Source organism: Strongylocentrotus purpuratus, unplaced genomic scaffold (genome assembly GCF_000002235.5).
Source record: "Strongylocentrotus purpuratus isolate Spur 01 unplaced genomic scaffold, Spur_5.0 spur5_scaffold_18, whole genome shotgun sequence".
In the NCBI taxonomy this organism is placed as follows: domain Eukaryota; kingdom Metazoa; phylum Echinodermata; class Echinoidea; order Camarodonta; family Strongylocentrotidae; genus Strongylocentrotus; species Strongylocentrotus purpuratus.
Genome location: NW_022145603.1, coordinates 2,770,961 through 2,792,939, shown reverse-complemented (window position 1 = coordinate 2,792,939; position 21,979 = coordinate 2,770,961). Strand labels below are relative to the sequence as shown.

The following is a 21,979-nucleotide window of genomic DNA, read 5'->3' as shown; positions in this document are numbered from 1 at the left end:
TATTATTTCCTTCAATAATGAACTATCAAAAAATGTTAATTCTGTAGATTTGTGACCACAATTTGTATGCCCCTTGAGAAACCAATGTCAGAAATGGTTAGAGGAACTAGTGGTATGAACGGCCTGCCATAGTTCAAGTCCAACTTATGTCGATCTTAGTCTTTGTGAAACACCCCCCTGATGTAATAATATCTTTGATATGGTAAGTAACATACAGGACATAGTTGCTTGGACTTAATTATGTCTCATTTTGTTTTACTTATTTCAAAGAAACTTTAGTTAAATGTTGTTATTTATAATCGCAGATGAATTAGTGTAATTATCTGAAAGGAGCTCCAATTAATCATATCTTTACTTTATACATACATGCATCACACTGAAATCTAGTGGTTTATATTAACCACTAAAATGCTTAGCAGTATGTTGATTTATTACAAAATGGGGAATTTAATTCTAGAAAACCTCTTGTCACCTCTGAAACTCAAGGAGGGAAACAATAGCCATTTCGTAAATACTATCTGTGCATGGGCAGATAAAGGTCATTTGTGACAAAATAGTAAAACCCACCGAGATGAACACGTGCTTATGTTATGTAATCATTATTCATGTGTGCACCTACGGTACATTCTGTGATACATGAGGGCAAACAAAAGCTTTTCATGAAGCACATACATGACTTTGGCATTGATTATTCTAAAATACACAAAGTGGGACTTCTCCATGAGTAAAAGATCAGTGGATATTTGGGGTCATTTGACCCATGTGCTAACTACAAAATGGTCTATTACTACAGCTTAAGTATGCAGGGAGGTTTTGGGTAAGGGGAATTAAAATAAAGTTGATCTTCTTTGCTCACATTAACAATCATGAGCATATGGAGAATAAGCTGTTAATAGGATACTTTGTATGGTATGAATCACTTGTTATTTGTTCAAGTGTTAAAATGCATGGTGATTGATTGTTGAAGTTGTTTTTAATATCATGTATTGCTTTTAGCAGAAACTCTATGGAGAGTAATAGTACACCCAGCCCTCATAGCAGCGCTAACAGCTCACAAGACTCACTCAATAAGAACTTAAAGAAGAAAGAAGCATCTGGTATCAAGGGCTCTCTAGGGAGGATCTTTGGAAAGAAGGAGAAACCTGGTAGAAGAGGGAGAGAACATCCTGATAAAGGTAGGTCGAATCATGACCTTGGTCAAAGGTCATGTTATGGTCAGTTTAAGAAGAAATACCTGGATGATTATTCAGATCTATATACCATGTTCCTCACTTCAATTGTCCTCATCGGTCATCATCACTACCATCATCACATTCAACACCATCACCACTACCACCATCATCATCATCATCACCATCATCATCATCTTTACTACCACCATCATCATCATCATCACCATCATCATCATCATTATCATCATCATCATCATTATCAAAATCATCACCGTCATCATCATCACCGTCATCATCATCACCATCACCATCATCACCATCATCATCATCACCATCATCATCATCATCGTCACCATCATCATCATCATCACCACCATCATCATCATCATCACCATCATCATCACTACCATTATCATCACCATCATCATCATCATCACCATCATCATCATCATCACCACCACCACCATCATCATCATTATCACCATCATTATCATCATCATTATCATCATCATTATCATAATCATCATCACCACCATCATCATCATCACTACCATTATCATCACCATTACCATCATCACCACCACCATCATCATCATTATCACCATCATTATCATCATCATTATCATCATCATTATCATAATCATCATCATCACCACCATCATCATCATCACTACCATTATCATCACCATTACCATCATCATCACCACCATCATCATCATTATCACCATCATCATCATCACCATCATCATCATCACCATCATCATTATCACCATCATCTTATAATCAATTTTTTTGTTGTTGTTGTTGTTGTTACGAGTTAACATTTCTCATGAATATCAAAAGATTTAAGATCACAATTTTTTCCTCACTCTAAGTTATAATCTCCATGGCTTTCCTTCACTCTGCACTTATCATGTTTTGGTAATACCCGTAGCTACAGCTCTTATAATTACATGTATTAGTCATAGTTGATAGTTGCACTTGATAACACTAGCTCTTTAACATGTCTGCTAAATGTACCCAAATGAATGAAATGTTAGACTAGATTGACTGAGTGGATAGGCGACACTGGGTCAAGTCTGATTCATCAGGCGAGATTAATGAACAGCCTATTGCACTGAAGGGGTGTAGAAAAATACTTTTAAAGCCCCACTGCACTACTTATAGCTACTTTCGCCCTCTATATAGCAAACAATGCCTAATCGGTGCCTGTTGGTCCCCATGGTTCCCTTTTTCTTATGTTAATTGAGAGCTGATTTGATGAGGTGACCACCTGTCAGTGACCTTGCAGGGAGGTCTAATCCACCCTGGCCAAACTAGTGCAGACAGGCTTTAAAACTAAGATCTCTCTTTAACGATGTAATCTGGACTTCTATCATCACGTTAAATTAAGGTTTTAGTACTGATTTTCTTTCTTTCCCTTCAAACCCCTTACCCTAACGTATCCTTCATTAGCATTGCTTATATGGAATCTCTATCAAGGTATATCTAGCTTGCACTCTATCTACTAACATGACTGTGTTCATACAAATCAATTAGAACATTTCCCTGACTAGGTGTGCTAATATGACTGTGTTCATACAAATCAATTAGAACATTTCCCTGACTAGGTGTGCTAATATGACTGTGTTCATACAAATCAATTAGAACATTTCCCTGACTAGGTGTGCTAACATTACTGAGTTCATACAAATCCATTAGAATGTTTCCCTGACTTGGTTTGCTAACATAGCTGTTATTTCATTTGAAAAGATTTTCCTAAAACATCATAAATAGGCCTACGTATAATTTGATACAAGTCCACTGTAATATCTTTTAACTATCCGTATTCTTGTTGGCTAGGACACTTGACAAGCTTGGCATGAACATCTATTATATTTCCTGGGTCTAAAAACATGTCTGTAAATAGCACTCTTGTGTACTACACTTCATACAACGCATTAAATATGTTCTTTATTTTGATAAAAGACACAATTTTTAAAGACCTTTGGCTAATCTAAGACATCATCATTGTCAGGAAGTTACTGCCTTCTTTTTTTAAATCCCTTTAGATGTAGGTTTACACATTGTCTGTGAAGTCAGTTCATGTAATGGATAGTGAATGCCTGGTTTGCAGTTGAAAGTCTATCATTTATTTCTTTATTATTTGTTTCCCTTTTCATTCATGTTTATAGAAGAGTGACGGTGTTTGTTTTGAAAGGATTTATTCACAACTCATACTTAAAATGAAAGTACATTTACACTGTTTTTAAATTCAACCAGGCCTGGTGCACTCATCTATGATAAAAGCATGACAAAGTGAGGACATTAAATAGGAAAATATGGGCCATATAATGATCCATTTGAATCATACTTCATTCAACAGGGTATAAAATCATGTGCTCCCGTAGCAATCATTTTGCCTGTGCAAAGATTTTGACTGCATGATGTTATTATCTGTTTATTTGTTCTTATTTTTGAAGGGTTTGCAGTGATTTGAAAACAATTTTCATTTCTTATGGTAGAACAATTTAGATCTGCTGATTTCCAATCAGAAGCAAGGATTTCACTAGCTTATAAATCACACATTTGTTTGGGGGAAGTACGCTTATCCAAAAGGTCAGGTGTTTGCCAAATATGTTCTTACAATTTCTCTGTTGAAATCTCTTTTTCTTTAAATCTTTAATTAAGATAAGGTTTAGAGAGTGAACTGTCGTATATATGATTTATAAGAAGAACATTGATTAAAGAGATATAATGTAAAAGACTAGATATCAACCTAATTTGATTTGTAACATAAAAACTTATAAAAAAAAAGAGTAGTTCTGTATTCTCTGGCGAATGAAAATAGAATTTGGCTGAATAGGAATTCCTATAACAGAGATTGTACATACAGTATGTGCGGGCAAGTATTGAATCTAGTGACCGGGGTAAAAGTATATCTGTTAAGCGCTTAGAGACATCATAGAATGTATTAAGCGCTATAAAGTGCGTCCGAGAAAAACGAAACCGAGAATTATCGATGTTTTTATCATAACTTAATCACAATTATAATTAATGAATGACACATATTTGTAAAGCTTTGATCCTCTTCCATTTGATGCAACTCATATGATGCATATTTAACGCATCGTTTTTTCTTGGACGCACTGTATAAAAGCGGAATATTATTATTATTATTATGATATGAATTGATGAACAAATCTGTAGACAAAGTACTGGTAATGATTGGAATCAATGCTTGCATTTTTAATCTTTTTTTCTTTTCCTTAGCTCATTTCCAAGATGATTCATCTTCCCAAGATTCAATGACTCCTGGAGTAGCTGGTCAGAGAGAGCAAGATAGGAGAAAGAAAAAGAAGTAAGTCATTCAATTATGATTATAATAACAATTAACAGATTCTTAAGAGAGTACGAGATATGAGAAAGATGTTCTGATACTACTAACTCACTTATTTTCTGGTAAACATTATCATTTTCTTCAATGAAACATACTTCGAGTCAAGCCATATTTATTTGTTCAAAGTCCTTCTTAGATATCGTACACATAGTTTTTGTTAGCAGGAGATACATTGTACAAGACAAATGTTTTTACTAATTACTATTCTGATACAGTCAAACCTGTCTACAGCGACCGCCCAAGGGAAACAAGGGAAAAAAGTGGTCTTTATAGACAGGTGGTCTTTGTAGACAGGTTCCTTTAGTACATGTTTCAATGAGAAACCATTTTCAAGGGAAACATGAAATGTGCTTGTTGTAGACAGGTGTTCTTTGTAGACAGGTGGTCACTAAAGCAGGTTTGACTGTATTTGTGACTACATTGTATCTCCATGCTTGAGCTGTGAACCGGTCAAATAAATGGAAGTATTTCTCATTCTGATTTTTGTCTTTGTCTGCAGGCATGAGTTGTTAGCTGAAGCAATAAGAGCAGGGACCCCGTTTGCACTGTGGAACGGTCCCACAGTAGTAGCTTGGTTAGAGCTGTGGGTTGGCATGCCTGCTTGGTATGTAGCAGCCTGTAGAGCTAACGTGAAAAGTGGGGCCATCATGTCTGCTCTGTCAGATACAGAGATACAGAGGGAGATTGGAATCAGTAATCCATTACACAGACTAAAATTAAGACTAGCTATTCAAGAGATGGTTAGTCTTACTAGTCCATCGGCCCCGCCCACATCTAGGACGGTGAGTATCTGTCTTCTCTTCGTTCTTAACCCATTAGCAACTAGAGGATTTTGTAAAAATGGCCTATTACTCACTGGAAGAGCATGTTTACATTGTTCTGAACAACATGAAACATGCGCTATTTTTCTATGCAGAATCACACTGTAGACATTGTAAGGATTACGCACGTATAACATTATCACGGTAGACCCAAGAATGGATAATTTAGCGCGTTGAAAACGGACGGGCGGCTCAGTGAGTAAAAGGAGGGGCGGTTTTGGGCGGTTTAGTGAGTAAAACTGGGAGGGGCAGATTTGGGCGGTTTACTTGCTAAAGGGTTAATGAAACGAACCTTGGGCTTAGTCAACATGTACTTCTTTAATCTGCACTTCAGCCCACTTTATTATATTCCAGTAATAAACTTGTGTAGGGATCAACTTCAACAAAACACTCATTTGAATTTGAGTGGAAAACAACAAACATTCCTGAACTTTGCAAATGGTCAAAATTTTGGAAATTTTGCCAAATCATAGAATTAGCTTGAATTCAAAATTGAATTTTCATGCTACATCAAAAGTTTCTTACTGTTTTCGTTCACAATTCCTGAATGTTATCTGGTGTTATATAGTGTTCAATAATGATCAAAGAAATACATGTATCATTAAGTTTCTTGACTCTATAAAAATAAAAAAATAAATTCTTACTTGAAAGTAGAATATGAACATAAGAAGACAGTATTAGATGCTATGTAATAGAATAAAAAGATACCCAAGGTCATTAATGTTAAATTACTGTTTAATTTTTGTAATTTTTCTTCTTTTTAATTCATCAGTATCGTAGAGTAAAGTTAATTAAAATGATAATATCTTTCATTTAAATCAATAACAGCTGTTCTTAACCATTCTCCAGTCTGCCAAATTTGCAAATATATATGGTGAATTCAAATTCTGGGAGATAATTTTGCAATCCTGTTCATCATTTCGGTATCTGTTTCATCATTCCTATTATGGATGCAAGGAAAGAAAGCATTTATTGTTTTTCTGTTTCTATAACTCCATTAGACATTATGTATGTAGAGTGGGCTCACGATTTGGGCTAAGGAAGAAAAAAAAAATTCTCTCGTCACATATATGACCTTGCAAACTCTATGCAATCATAACAAGTTTTTAATGAAAGAATTACAATAAATTTCAATATTAGTGGACTCCGAAATAAATAAGCCACATGAATATAGATATGTCACTGTGAGGTTTATCATTTATTTTTTATCAACTAAAGCATTTTAAAACTGACAATTGTTTATAAAGGACACCATTCATATGTGGTATTAAAGCCCCTCTAAAGTGTTGGGAGCCAACAATTCGCACAAAATTTGATTGCAAAATTTCGCTAAAACTTTGTCATAATGTTAAGAGGATGTCATTTAGGAGGTTGCAAACATTTCCCCCAAAAATGTGTTTGAAGACAAATATTGATAAAAGTATACATCATTTGGGTTTTCTGTTGTATTCTTTCATCAACATTTGACTTCAAACACATTTGTTTTGAAAATCCTTGCAGAAATGTGTCTTAAAAATGACATCCTCTTTCGCATTATGATACAGTTTAAGTGAAATTTGCCATCAAATTTTGGGGGATTCCAACATTTTAAAGGAGCTTTAAACAAGATTAACATACTACTAGCACATGCATTGATTATATATCTCCTCGGTCAATGTAATATTAATCCCTGCATATGAGAATGAAGCACATGTGAATGTCATACCTGCATGGTGAATGTGTTATAGTGCAGATTGTTGCAAGTTTAACAGTCGACTTATACCTTGTAGCTTGATATTACATACAATATTACATGGTTTTTATTGGTTTGAAACTGTATACCTGCATGTGAAAAGAAAATGTGCCTGAAAACCAACAATTTATCACCTAAATTTTAGGCTTCTATTTTAAAATGAAGTATTATTCATTATCTCCTGAAGTCTTCTGTTAAAAAGAAAAGGTTGTTTTGAATGAATAATGATAGTAATAATAATTCATTTACAAGTTTCAAAATTGTAGATTTGATAGAATTGGAAGGGGGTGGGGGTATTTGTACATGTTTGTTATGTTTGTAGCTCTGAATATGATTTGAAACTTGTTTTGTTTTGTGTAAAGCTGGAGCTTCCCATATTATACCAATGCATAAAGAGGATTGCAAAGCTGCAATCCTTCCTTGCTTTATGTTCCAATTTCTGTTTGTAGCTAATGTTAATGTTGCATGGTGAAATCTTTTTATTTTATTTCCACTCACTGAGCTTAAAGTGACTTAGAATACAATGTTCAAGACAATACAGAACATATTAATATTTACTTGTCGCGCCGGATGGTGTCCTAAGAAAGCCAATAATTCATTATCCTTTGGGAAACTATGTCACAAACTATGGGTAATATAAGTTATATTCCCTTCTAAATCTTATATTCTAACAAAGTAAAACACCTCAGCGGGAAATGTTTGTATATATATGCAGGTCAATTTCTTTGTGATATGTAAACTGCAAGCTAATGATGCATGGTATGGTGTATTTATTATTTGGATGTATTTGTGTACAGGATGACTCTAATGAATATAAAACAGTGGGCTAATGGAGTTATGAGTGTATTCAGTCTTCTCTACTCCCAAGTAACATAAGGAACCATTGACATTATACATGTACATGTATATGTATAATGTCATGTTTCAAATGTTGACAATGTTACTTTGGTCAGAGAGGATTGAAGGCACTTATGATCTTGTATTTTCCACTGTTCAATAAACATTACATCTACCAATGCATTAAAACTTGTTTTGTTTTGTTCTTGCTGAATGGGAATGTATATATATATTGGTGGTAGGCTAGCTGCATGCCCTCTTGTATACTAACTGTGCACCTTGCTTCTCTCTGTTTTATTGTCCAAAAAAACAAAAAAAAACATTATTCTGCCAAGCAGTCTGATGAGACTCTCACTGACCCTCCTCCGTCCCGCCCACCCTCTCCACCCCCACCCCCTCCCCATCCTATTGAACAGACCCTAGCGTTTGGTGAGATGAACCATGAGTGGATAGGGAACGACTGGTTGACGAGCATCGGCTTACCTCAATATCGATCAGTCTTCATGGAATGCCTGGTGGATGCTCGTATGTTAGATCATCTTACTAAGAAGGATCTCAGAGGACAACTCAAAATGGTTGACAGCTTCCATAGGTAAAACACCCCTCTTACAATGAATGGTATGGTCTAAGGGTGTACATGTACTTAATGTTTGGCATGTGGGTGATACCATTTTTCATCGTGGGTGATGATGTATGGGGTAATAATAATTGTAATGTCTAGGAAACTACTGATGGTATTTAAGCTCAATTCAATTTCTTTTGTTATATTAACAAAATAATCAAGTGAAAAATATGTATGTAATTTTGGACATACCATTTATCATTTATGGTTAGGGATGTACAGTCAAACCTGCTTTAGACCACATGTCTACAAAGACCACTTTCTGTGTTTCCCTTGGGTGGTCGCAATAGACAGGTTTGACTGTATATTAATATATCAATGATTATAGTTTTGTTATAGGTTTGACACCCCTTTCACACTTGATGGAAGTACCCAGTATGCTTAATTTGGGTGATATGATTTTAGTAGCCCCTAGCGATAAGTTAGCTACACTGTTACATAGTGAAAATCAAATAGGTAATAGAGCGCTTTCGCAAACACGACGGAAGCTAAGAGGACGGAGTATTTAACCAGCTGTCACGGTTCTCGCACTCATGTTACCGTCATGATTTTTAAGCGCTTTTGCTGTCTGCTAAAGGCGACTGCGACGCAAATTCCATATCCAAATCCCTCTATTGTCTACATTTTGTCATGACCTCAACAATCATGGCGAATCTACGTAAAATCAGAGAGACATTTTGGACGATGAAGGTTTCATGCTTTGTATGATCTAAATGTTTTGAGCAATCCTGATTTCCATTTTACGAGAGACAACTATCGGTTTGATTTGGCTTTTAGTATAACCAGGCATTCACACACATCTATATACAATCTACGCACAGCTAGCTAGTGCTACGTCGTCTTAAGAGACCGAACGTCAGATCAACAGAGGACTGGACTGTTTAGGAAGGCGACGGAGAGCAGTTTTGGGATGAGCATGTGCAGATAGATTTTCATCTCAAGTTACCGTCCTCTTTGCCTTCTGTCGTGTTTGCGAAAGCGCACTAATGATAAGTGTGTGTAATTGGGATTTTACCGATGTCAGTCAATGATTATTAACGGTCAGGGACCAACCTTTAAAACATCACCATCTTTAAGACATGTAGTTTTGAGTCTGAGTCAGTTTGTATATGAAGACAGAGATTGTACCAGTGATGGATAGCATCTTACATCTTCCTACAGTTTTATGTTGATCTGAACATAAATCATTTCCAGTAGAAAGTTATACAGTGTCTCAACATGATCCATACTATATATCTCTTTTCAAACAGGAATAGCTTCCAGTACGGTATACTGTGTCTCAAAAAAGTCAACTACGATAGGAAAGAATTAGAGAGGAGGAGAGAAGAGAGTGCATTAGAGGTCAAAGGTCAGTATGATAGGGGAATCCCCTACTGTATGTATGTACCCGGTACCCTTATATACATCCTATGCATGTATTCTTCATAAGCAGATCTGAACCTTGTACCAGGGAGTTGTGATGGATGGAGATACCGTCTCAGAGGCCCTTTAGAAGTCATCTGTGGCACCACGCATCTTTTGGTTCCCCTAACCATAATCCCCTTAATCCCCCTCCGAGACCGCACAGCTCCCTAATAGCACCAAGTCCTCATTTTCTACCCACAGCCCAGTGAGCACGGCGGCTTATGCGTTGCCTTCCTGTACTCGGGGTGAAAAGTGACGATGAATTAACAACTTCTTATCCTCATCCAACAAATATACAAACATATAACGCGATTTTATTTAGTTCTTTTGGGAGATAAACCTTTGGACTACCTTCCTAGGTGTATGTACAAATTTCATAATTTATCAGAAAATGTCAATAATAGACCAGTTCACGGTTAGCTCATGTTCCAAACGACCCCGAATATCCACAGATCTTGAAAACATGAAGAGGTCCCACTTGAAATAATCACTCCTACAGGGATGGAGGTGCTACATTAATAGCCTTTGTTTCCCCTTTTTAAAGAATACTTCCACCTTTATGGAGTGCACTGCATGAATGAATAAGGATTACATAACTTTCATGAGCATGTATCCAGTATTTTGTTTCCGTGTATTTTACAATTTGGTCTGCAATGACCTTTATCTGCTCATGCAGGTTATTTGAATGTATTCATGCAATCAGACTATGAAAGGTTATTTGAATGTATTTATGCATTTGTTTTTCAGATGTTTTAGTATAAAAAAACAGATTATGCAAAGCTCTTTTAAATGTATTCTTGTGTTTGTTTTTCAGATGCATTAGTATGGAGCAATGAGAGAGTTATAAAATGGGTGTGTTCTATTGGACTCAAAGAATTTGCCCCGAACCTCAAAGAAAGTGGCGTTCATGGAGCCATTGTCGCTCTCGACGAGACGTACGATATCAGCGCCCTTGCTTTAGCTCTACAGATTCCAACGCAGAACACACAGGCGAGAAGCACGCTGGAACAGGAGTTTAATAACCTACTGACAGTTGGGACGGAGAGAAGATTGGAAGAGGTAACAAATTTCATTTTAAAAACAATAGTTTAGATGAGTGATCAGATGGGGTGGAGGTAATAAAAAATGATGGCACACTAGGAAAAGAATAGTGGATTTAGCTATGGAGAGAGAACTAGTAGACAATCATGATCAAAGAAAATATGATGGTTAGTAAATGGTTGGTTGGTTGATTAATTGTATTAGACTACAGAGAATGGTTCTCTTTGAGGATTAGGCAAGGCAAAGCTTCATTAGAGTGTGTTAAAGTGTCTCAAATGTTGTTGGGGATAATCTGGGGGTGGTAAGGATAGCTGATGACTTTTTGCATAGTTTCAGAGTAATTTGAAAAGCAAAAGTCATAAGCACATGAACAATCTGGGTGTTAGGGTTGACCATAGAATAGGGGCGAATTGTTCAGATATTACATAATCATTTCAATCAATTTCATACAATGGAGATATAGAGATGATGGTGGTCATCTATTGACATGGTGATTAAATAGGATGTTCTCTATAAAAGGGATGATGAAAAATGAGAACCAAAATTGTGGATCAAGAGAGATATAGATGACATTTGCTCTGGCGACTAAATCTCCAGGCTTGGTTTCGTTGAAGATTCGGGGGTTAGCTTTAGTGTCAACATTTAGGTTTAGGTTGGGTGAGGATTATAGATGTTATGGTCTAGGGATGAATTTAGACGTTTGGTATGAAGTTTAGGATAGAGACCACGGAGCTTGTGTTATACAACTCTTCATATGTTAGGTAATCTCTGCTATTGGGAGTGTGACTTGCTACCATTTAAAATAATGAAAGAAATAGGTAATATTTGAAGAATGTAATTACTTTTTCATCATCATCATATTATATTTGTGGAAGAGCTAACAATTTGAAGATAACCCTTATATAACCCTCTGATATTCTCATTCTAATAGCATTTTTAATTTTACAAATCTATAAGAAATGTACATTTATATGACATTACTTATTTTTTGTATCAACTTGTTTATTTTCATGCCTTATTTTACCTTTATTCATAATAAACTTTGATATGACATTATTTATTTTGAAATGAATTATTTACCCCCACCAGAATTATTTAATTTTCAGTGATTTTGATTTTGATAACAAGAATAACACTGATTATTATAGAGTTTTTGGCTGAATTTTCTGATCCATTGATAACCGCTTGTGTTTATGTTTGTTAGTAGAACCACAGTTTGATTTATTTGTTGTTTTGTCTCCAGATGCAACATTGCATGAGCAGAGTTTAGAGTGTGTATTAACTAGTGCATGAGGGACGTAATAGCCTCCCTTTCATTGATCCATACGTATCTACATTCATTCAAATTTATCAGTTCAGTCAACATAACAACTCTGGAAAAAAACCAATGACAAAATGGACTTTTATTGGTCCATACATAATATATCTACATTCTAATTTATCAGTTCAGTGAACATAACAACTCTTGAAAGCCCCAAAGAAAAAATAGACTTTTATTGGTCCATACAAAGTTCAGTGAACCGATAAAAACTCTGGAAAAAACCCAATGACAAAATAGACTTGTTGTATTGAAATTACACATTTGCAGTTGAAAACGATTTTATAAAAGCTCTTGTGAACATAAAATAAATTATGTTTTCAACTGAACTGAATAATAGATTTTCAACACCAATAACAAGAACAACAGAAACTTGAACAACAACAGGTACAAGGAGATAAAGACACATAGAACAAACTTTATTGCAGTGAAGGATTTCAGAACCACAAACAACAGCAACTTATTAATTTGCTGATGAGATTGCACATCAATCAATCAAAAAACATTTGATATAGCACCTTTCCCTTACGGTTACAGAGCGCTGCACACACCGCTACAAAATGCTTGGGCCACTTATTAACAAAATTTAGTCACTTCTCAGAGATCAGTGAAGTACATGTATATGAAAATAGTTGAATGCAAGTTTGAGTCCTCACAGCTTTTAATCGCCATTAATTTATCAAACAGAATAGAGAATAATTGTATAATAGGTTAACTAGGTGATCTGATATTCATGAAGACTATGATCTATAGCACATGAAGCACCAACACATCAGCCTACATAACAACTCCATCTGTAAAATGGACACAAATTTGTTTTATTTGCGATATCAACCTCCTAAAAAATTCTTAATTAATTTACATGTGTGTGGTAGATATAATAAACAGCGTAACTTTGCGAATTGTAAATGACAATTTAAAATTTTAGACTCCGGACAGTTTCAATTTTGCTCTATGAATTTGTCTGTTTCACATATTTGAGCATTACAAATGTTTCGCATATTAATCATTATTAGAGAAAGTCAGAAATTGTGGCATACTTATACACCTCATACTGTGCTTCGCATTTGTTGAACATGGCAAAATTTAAAAGATAATAAAAGAAAGAGAAAATATGTCTATCTAATCCTGCCCTATAAACATGTACATTCCATGAATTTCTATGCAAAAAGATGTGCCTCAAATGAAATACAAGTAGCTGCTTAGGCCAATCAAATATATTTGTGAAGCTTGTTTAGAAAAATGCATGTTTGAGAAATACTGCTTTAATTCCTCTTTAGCTTATCTGCTGCCCTTTTCTGTTTATTATTTATCCTGATTGTCGCCCTCTAATGTAATATTGTGTTTATATCCCTCATCCATCTCAAGTCAAAAGTGTGGACTGGTTAATATTGTTACAGATAATACTTGATGAGATCGAAATCTAATAGAGAGCTATCTTACTCGTCGTCCGGAGTTTTGTCTAGACCAGCTATGTTTGAAAATGCTTTGCTGAGGAGGAGGAGGAGGAGGTGCACTGACTCAGTGGTAGAGCAGTGGTCTAGAGGAATTAAAGCCATAAGTCCCCCGGTTCCTTTCTTACAGGCACACTCATGCTTTCTTAGCATTCAGGTTTAACCAATCAGCAAACTGTGATCATGCAAAATCAGGTCCGCAGAAAGACACACTAGTTCAAAACCAAGAGATTTATATGTCCACTAGAACAGTTTTAGGTGCGATTTCCTTCACAGCACTAATGTCCTTTGGCAAGGCATTAATCCACATTTGCCACTCAAAACCCAAGAAAAATTGGGGACCCGGTAAGATGACAAAAGCATTTGTGTTGGTAATTTCCTATGCCCTCACGTAGACCATCTGGTAGGTATACTCCCCAAGGAGTGGAGATGGTGCACATTGTGCGTGAATGAATCAGACGACCGGGGTTATAACATCTGTAAAGCACTTAGAGACGGTATTCTGTATTAAGCGCTATATAAATCCAAATTATTATTATGAGAGGACTCTAAATTTATTAGTGCGTACTGGGCACCGTCTTTAAATACAGAGAGTTGCGATTGATCCAAATCAATCGCAAGTTCTCAAATTAATCGCAAGTTTGCAGTCTCCTATCTCTTATGTACATAGTGGCGATTTTTGAATTTCAAGTCAAGTGCTTAAACCATTCGATTACGACACTTTTACTGCAGTACATTGTGCCGTTCATTAGTAATTTAAGAATTGACCGTAGATAATCGTCAAAGTCTTTCAATAGTTAATGCGTTTATTTGATAATTACTATGTTTACTTTAAAATAAAAATGTAAAATGTTATTGAATTAAGTCGTTTTCATTCATACAAGATTATAAATTTTACTGAGACTAAGAGTGGAAAAACTGGTGCAGATTTGAGGACGAAAAGGCAAAATTAAAATTGAACTCAGTTGGCTCTTGAAACATTTCTAAGTAAAAACTTACACAGTGGATTTGGAACTCGCCTCAAATTGAACTGTATAACAATTAAGACTTGAGTGTAGGTTTATAAAGGGTAGTTTAACTTCAGGATGACATGGATATCTGTATGTCCATGTAAATGAAAGCAAAGAAAGTTTCAATGAATGGCTACTCACTCTGCTGCTCTTGTACATTGCTTGTTTAAAATTTATAAACCTGGTTATAAACCAATCTCTATCCTCACAAATATAACATATATATATATATATATATATTAGCTTGTGGAATATTTAAATAGCTTGCTACACACACAGTAACAAAACAACAACAACAACAAATGAAGAAAGAAAGAGGAAACAAAGAGATATTTAACAGGAAATATTAGTCACAAATCCATATAATTGAGTAGAGAATGTATTAAATAGATACATGTAGATGAAAAAAACACATGGTGATATTCCATTCAATTTAGCATTTATTCAATTCCATAATAAAAACAGTAACATCAACATACAGTAAATATAAAAGAAATACTACTTATACATAATTATTATTAAAATAGTAAAATGTTGACAGATAAAAAATAGGAATTTAGTTGCTGTATAAAAAATCGTTGTGGGTTTGTATGGACAGCCACCATAAACGGTAAAATTAGTAAAGAATCATACAAAATGAAATACATTGTATGAATAAACAATAAGAGTAGTGAACACATGGAATGTTGCTGATGGAGCAAAATGATGGTCACATGACCTGGTCACATGACATTACCAATGATGTGAAATAAACATGGATCAGAAATTTCAGCCATGAATTGTTGTCTGAGTTTAGAGCTTGGGTTGGGTTGAGATGACCGGAGTGAGTATGTTTCTCTGACCCTAGGGTGAACTAGGGAAGTTTAGACGTGGGCCATCGTGGAGACGTATGTTCAAGAATAAAGAAGCTGCAGCCCATCACAGAAAGGACAAGTTACCCTTAGATCTGACCGCTGGGGAACGTATGGAGGCGTATGGTCCATCCCCAGGCTCTCCAACACAACGTACTATGATGTATACCAATCAGAGAGGGGCGGTGGTCCATGGTGTACCTGTTCTACCAACCTCTCCACCTCTTCAGAGGGGCGGGGCTGGTGGAGAAGGCGCGGTAGTACCACCTAGCAATACAACCAATCTTAAAACATACTCGTGCTGACAGGTGTGTCTCATTAATCACATACATGTACAGTACTTGCTTTAATACACTTCATTCAGAGAGGGTGGGGGTTAAATCGACCCATTTCATCATTTTATTGAAATTAATTTTATTAATGATTACCTTGCCTGTTATTTGAAATTCAAAAAGAATACTGTTGCTATGTCAAGCAAGCCTCTGACAGACTGAGGGTTGTGATAGAGGTACTGTTAATGTTTGCAATCAACGTCATTATTACCAGAACTCCCAATATCTATGGGTATGTCAGAGAGCATGAGGTTATTAATTATTTCTAAAAGGCAATTACTAATTCTCAATATGGCAATTCTTGTACTTCTTGCCCTTCACAAACTAATTATTAATAACATAATTGGTAATATGATAAGAGTGTGCAAGTCAACATACAATGTTATACATGTCAATATTTATCCCTTGGCTTCAACCAGAAACAAACAAAAAAATGCATCTGTTTATCCCTGCTTTGATCATTTATTTATTTGTTTTACCCTGAATTTATTTAAATGCTTGTTGTTTGCATGTGATTGTAGCTGTCCTGCTTAATCCAGTAATCAATTCCGTTTATTCATTTTATCACCTGGGACCCTTTTCACAAAACTTGGCATCAGTGACAAATGACAGTTGTTGTTATAAGCTACTGATATCCTTGCTTCTGATTGGTTATCAGCAGATTTGTCACTAATTATGTCATTTGTCATTGAAAAAAAGGCTCTGTGAAACACGCCTCAGTTCTAAGGCACTAGCTAAGGTGTACATTTGTTCCTATCCATTACTTTGCACATTTTCTGCAAAAGATGAATTAGTTGTAGGCCCTGTAAAAAAAAATAACTTGCATATTTCCATTGAAAATCCAAGATTTGTGTTGAATTGAAGATAACAAACTTTTAGGTTGCAGGGACATTCTCTCTCTCTCTCTCTCTCTCTCTTTCTCTCTTGTTCTCTATCTTCTCTCTATATCACCTTTTAATACATCTTGATAGAAATACATGTGCACATGTTTGCTGGTACAAAATTATGCAGAATAGACATGGATGAATATCTGCACCAATCATCTCAAATTTATGTTCATATTTATGTTATTTCAACAGAATGTATCACCATGGAAACAGGGACCAAGCCATCCCATCATCAGCTGACCTTTGACACTGGCCAGGTCATAGGTCGAAGTTCAGGACCTTTATGTTATACTTCATGTTTACTTCAACTGCAGCTCATCCTAGCCATTATTTAGCCAATGACATTAGATTGGAATAGGCGCGGTGTGATGACATCTTGACATCCCTTCTAGTCCAAATAGTCTCTTCTTCTTCTTTTACATAATTCCAGTTGGTCTGTAGGACGGAGTAATTTATTTCTTTACCTGCATTCAGTAGAAACATTGATTGGGTTCTGCTTCATCATATCATTTAAAAAAGTTAACAAAGATTTTCAAACTCTTAACAAAATGAGAAGGAAACCTTAATGAGTGCATGGATTGAGAGTAATTTTCTCATCTTTAAACAAAATCTAAGATAGCTTGATCCTCACCGTTATCATAGATTGAAACGTTAAATCTCTATAAACTATTTACCTTAAAAAGAGCTATAACTTCCACCTGTAATATCATATTATAACTCGCTACTTGGAAGGCATGTTGCATACATTAGTTAATGCTAGGTCAGGCAAGCATTACGGTTTTATCTACCTAACAACATGCAATGTATGCAATGTACATTTTGAATAACAATTTGTAACGACACTTTTATCATAATAATGATAATGAAACACGTACAGTGAAACCTGTTTATTGAGACCATCCAATGGAGACAAGAAATGCTGTCTTTGTAGACAGGTGTTCACTATTAAAAGCAGGTTTGACTATGGTGACATTTGTATAGTGCACTTAAAGCGCTGTTCTGTTATTAACAAACTGAACAGGCATTACATAATGAAACTGTCATATTATACCACACACGGTATATCCATTACATAATGAAACTGTCCTATTATCCCATACGGTATGCATTACATAATGAAATTGTCCTATTATACACCGTACAGTATATGCATTACATAATGGAATTGTCCCATTATTCCCCATATGGTATATGCATTACATAATGAAACTGTCCTATTATTCGCCATACGGTATATGCATTACATATAAAATTGTCCTATTATACCTCATACGGTATATGCATTACATAATGAAACTGTCCTGTTATAACCCCATACGGTATATGCATTACATAATAAAACTGTCCTATTATACCCCATACGGTATATGCATTACACCGTAGTCTCGCCACACTATCCACATGGATTCCAGACCGACCGATGTTTGGCACTTCAAGGGGATGTACATCTTTGTTCTGTCTATCATCGTCGTTACGTATTAGGTTTTTAAGGGCTTCAGTCATCGTACCCAGATCCAAAGAATTGTTTTTTTTTTCATTTGTTGTGTTATAGAGCAACTACATTCCACTCAAGAAATACAGTCTGTACCTAGCTGTGTAGTGTAAATGAATACTCAATTTAGTAGCCTTCAGTATTACCGATCTGTTCATGTTTGTATGTTCTCCCAGCTTAATCAGACAAATCTAGTCTTGAATGTAGCAAGAAAGTAAACATTATACCAGTTTATAGATAATTGCATTTGTATTGCTTATTTATATATTTATACATGTAGATGTAACTATGAAAGAAAGAGTTTAGTTTCCATAAAAGAAAGAGTTTAGGTTACGTGGAAAAAAAAGGTTTAGGTTACGCATATTTTAAGACCATATAGGCCTGTAGCTGAAAGTTATCATCAGGCAAATAAATAATAAGAATTTAGAAATACAAAAATGTACTTCTTTTCATGGATTATTACAGATTTTTCTTCTCACTGTCACACATTTGTGTCTTGTGTGTCAAATATAAGTTTATTTAAAACTACCTCTGCTCACATGTTTATTTATATTGTTTTATCTTCATGTTATTTTTTGTTTTTGATGATATTGTTTGTCCGAGATCTTCACTAAATGCATTGATTAAACGCCCACCAATAGTACATGTTAGTTAACCATTTGAACAGCTGTTTGTCCCTTACATAGCAAGTACATGTCTAATGTTTATTGATAATGATTTTAAAGGCCCACTGCACTACTGGTAGCTACTTGCGCCCTCTATATAACAAACAATGCCTAATCGGTGACCATTGGTCCCCCATGATCCTCTTTTTCTTATGTTAACTGAGAGCTGAGTTGATGAGATAACCGCCTGTCCAGTGACCTTGCAGAGTGGTCTAATCCCTCCTTAAATCATTTTACTGCATAAAGACTCGCTGCAAAAGGGACACTAATGACATGTACTGTCAAATGCTGTGGTTTCCTTTCAGCGGTGACGTATGATAGGTAGGTCGTTACTGATACAGTTAAGAGCTGATTAGAATCACCGGATGGATTTTAAAATGTGATCATGTCACAGGAAACTCATTTTGAACTTGCAGAGTAACAGTTTGGCAAAGTGCCGATAAACATTCCCATTTATAATTGAGAATCTATGGTGTATATGACACAAAAGCGTGGAGTATGTGTGCACAATCCCAAAGCATGAGATACATTGGGTTTCCTATTCATGACACAATCATTTATTACGAGTGTTACACACCTGCAGCTAATTAAAAGATTTATCCTTTGATGATTTATCCATGATTGTGGTGAAGATATAATGTGACCTGTTATTTAACCTATGTCATATCTGTTGTTCTTTTCAATTAAATGAAATCCATTTCATTCCAACCCTAGCATTTACTCACAACTTAGTGAAACCTCTACCGTGGAGAGATCAAGCAGGAGCATGAATTAGTCTACCGTGATTTGTGTAAATAGAATGATATAGCAAATAGGTGATACAACATATTAAGATATGTAAATGATGTACAGTGTATCCAAATCTAGCTTTTAGTAAATAAATGAAAATGAGGAATTATTGGCGATCCTCGATGTGGTATAATCCATTTTACATGTACCTTTTCTATTCGTCTGCAGTAAGTCTATGTGAAGAATATTCTTGTCTATGCAAATATAAAGATGAAGTGAAATATTGAGTACAATTTAATAGAGTTGCATTAAACCTAACCTCTGTTCTGGTAAAGGAATTGCTGTTTGAGAGAAAGTTGCTTAAAAAACACACCTCAAGCACAGATGTGTTGTGTCGGCACTGCTATCTCTTTATTGCTTCATCACTCTGCAACTTTTGTATTAAATAGTTTCTACCAAATTGTTTGGATAATTTCTGAACATTAAGTTGAAGTTCCATTTGATTCTCTTAACCAGAACTGTGAATTATCATGATATCAAGGGTCAAGACTTGGACCAGTTCCATTCTGTTATTCATTTTAGAAAGGGATCTTTGCAAATGCATTTATCCATCGTCTCTGATTGATTTATTATATCTAAAATCCTTTGTATTAAACTGAAGGATTGTTCCATGATGTTCACTATTCTGTACATGTATTTGGCTTCTCATCATTTTGAATGATCATGCCTTGCATATTACTAGAGCTCTCTCCCTATCTCTCCTCACATTCTCATTCTTCCTTTCTCTCTCTTTCTATTTTTTCCCCTCTCAAATTGATCGTCCTAATGCGGTGGGTTGACAAATACATGTATTTTTCTTTTATTTCCATAAGAATTGTAATAAGAGTTTATTTAATTGTTCTGTGTGATTTTATACTTTGATCTGTTTTGTTTAATTCTGTAAATTCTCTTTGTGATTTTATTTGCATGACGGAAGATTGATGTGCTTTTGTTTTGTATTATCTGCTTCATGGAGCATTATCAAGTGACAACCCAAAAGTTAGTTCTCTTCTGTTTTAGATTGTGACAGATGTCACCATCATTGTAACAAGTGTTTGAAGGAGAATGTAGATCTATAAGGCAACATGTGGATTATTTCTTTTATAAAGAAAGTTATTAGCTCAAAGATGATATATTATGATTCAAGATGAAATGATATGGTCCCTATTCTACTTAAACATCTCACCCTGTGTCTAAGACCACATTGTAATCACAAGAAAACTTACTTCAGACTAACTTTCTCTGTTAAACCTGATTGTAGACAAAAGCCAGTGGAGTGCTTAGATTTTAATTGAATAAGGTCATTCATGTACTACCACTACTACTACTACTACTTCAGACTTTGTGGTACAGCTATGTTGAGTGTGTCTTTAAAGGCAGCCATTTTGTATTGTTTGTTAACTGGATTATTTTTAAATCTGTTGTGTTCACTTCATTACCGGTATTAGTTTTGTCCTTTTTTAATTGACTGCAGCTCATACCCAAAATTTGACAAAACGAAATATTAGTGTAAAAGCAAAAAGCAAATTTAGTTACAATTCACATGTGGCTTGCCTCTTGTTTGGGAGGCTATTCACATTTCATTGGTGCCATTCATAACAGAATGTTTGGGCTTCAATGAGAAAAGATAATTATCAGCTATCATGATGACCTGTATTACAATAGGCCTGTGTTTATCATCTCGAGATTGCCATATAGACCGCTATTTCTGATTTGGGAAATAATCCTGAAGTTACAAATCGTGTCTTCATCAGCTCGAGATTTTACCTTGAAACTCGAGCTAAAGAAATTAGCTCAAGATATTTTGCTCAGCACTCGCGCATAGTGCAAGTCTTTGGGCTGGTGAAGACGCACCAAATAGCGGGATATTTTGCCAAATAGCGGGATCTTTTGCAAACTAACCCAAGATATCTTGGGATGATTATTTCAACCAAATATCCCGCTAATTGCAACTTCGGGCTGATGAAGCTTCAAATTAACTGGATAATTTGCGATCGGGATAGTTCAAATAGCAGGATATTTGGCAATCTAGAGCTAATGAGGACAGGCCTAATGATTAATGTAAGCAATGGATTGAAGCACATTGGCTTTGAATTCTTTGTGCCATCTAGGGGTACAATGCACCTCTTCTTTGAAACATTACCTCTGTCTGTCTGCACATTATTATTTGTTAGACAATGGTAGTAATCCTTTT

The 21,979-nt window shown here is 35.3% G+C and overlaps 1 protein-coding gene across 10 annotated transcripts in view; it reads left to right on the top strand.

Annotated features, from left to right (window-relative positions):
• The window catches only part of LOC593447 (liprin-alpha-2), a 64,672-nt gene extending 45,561 nt beyond the window's left edge, over positions 1-19,111 (top strand). For 6 of the 10 annotated variants that reach the window (XM_030989055.1, XM_030989049.1, XM_030989047.1 and 3 more), the window contains 8 exons: positions 997-1,175; positions 4,425-4,512; positions 5,051-5,333; positions 8,277-8,533; positions 9,814-9,911; positions 10,782-11,026; positions 15,638-15,949; positions 17,053-19,111. In XM_030989055.1, coding sequence (XP_030844915.1) covers positions 997-1,175; positions 4,425-4,512; positions 5,051-5,333; positions 8,277-8,533; positions 9,814-9,911; positions 10,782-11,026; positions 15,638-15,946 — 1,459 coding nt within the window. In that variant the 3' untranslated portion in view covers positions 15,947-15,949; positions 17,053-19,111. The remainder of the gene's footprint in view (positions 1-996; positions 1,176-4,424; positions 4,513-5,050; positions 5,334-8,276; positions 8,534-9,813; positions 9,912-10,781; positions 11,027-15,637; positions 15,950-17,052) is intronic. The other 4 variants (XM_030989048.1, XM_030989052.1, XM_030989046.1 and 1 more) reach the window with 4 other exon arrangements.
• Positions 19,112-21,979: the final 2,868 nt, after the last annotated feature.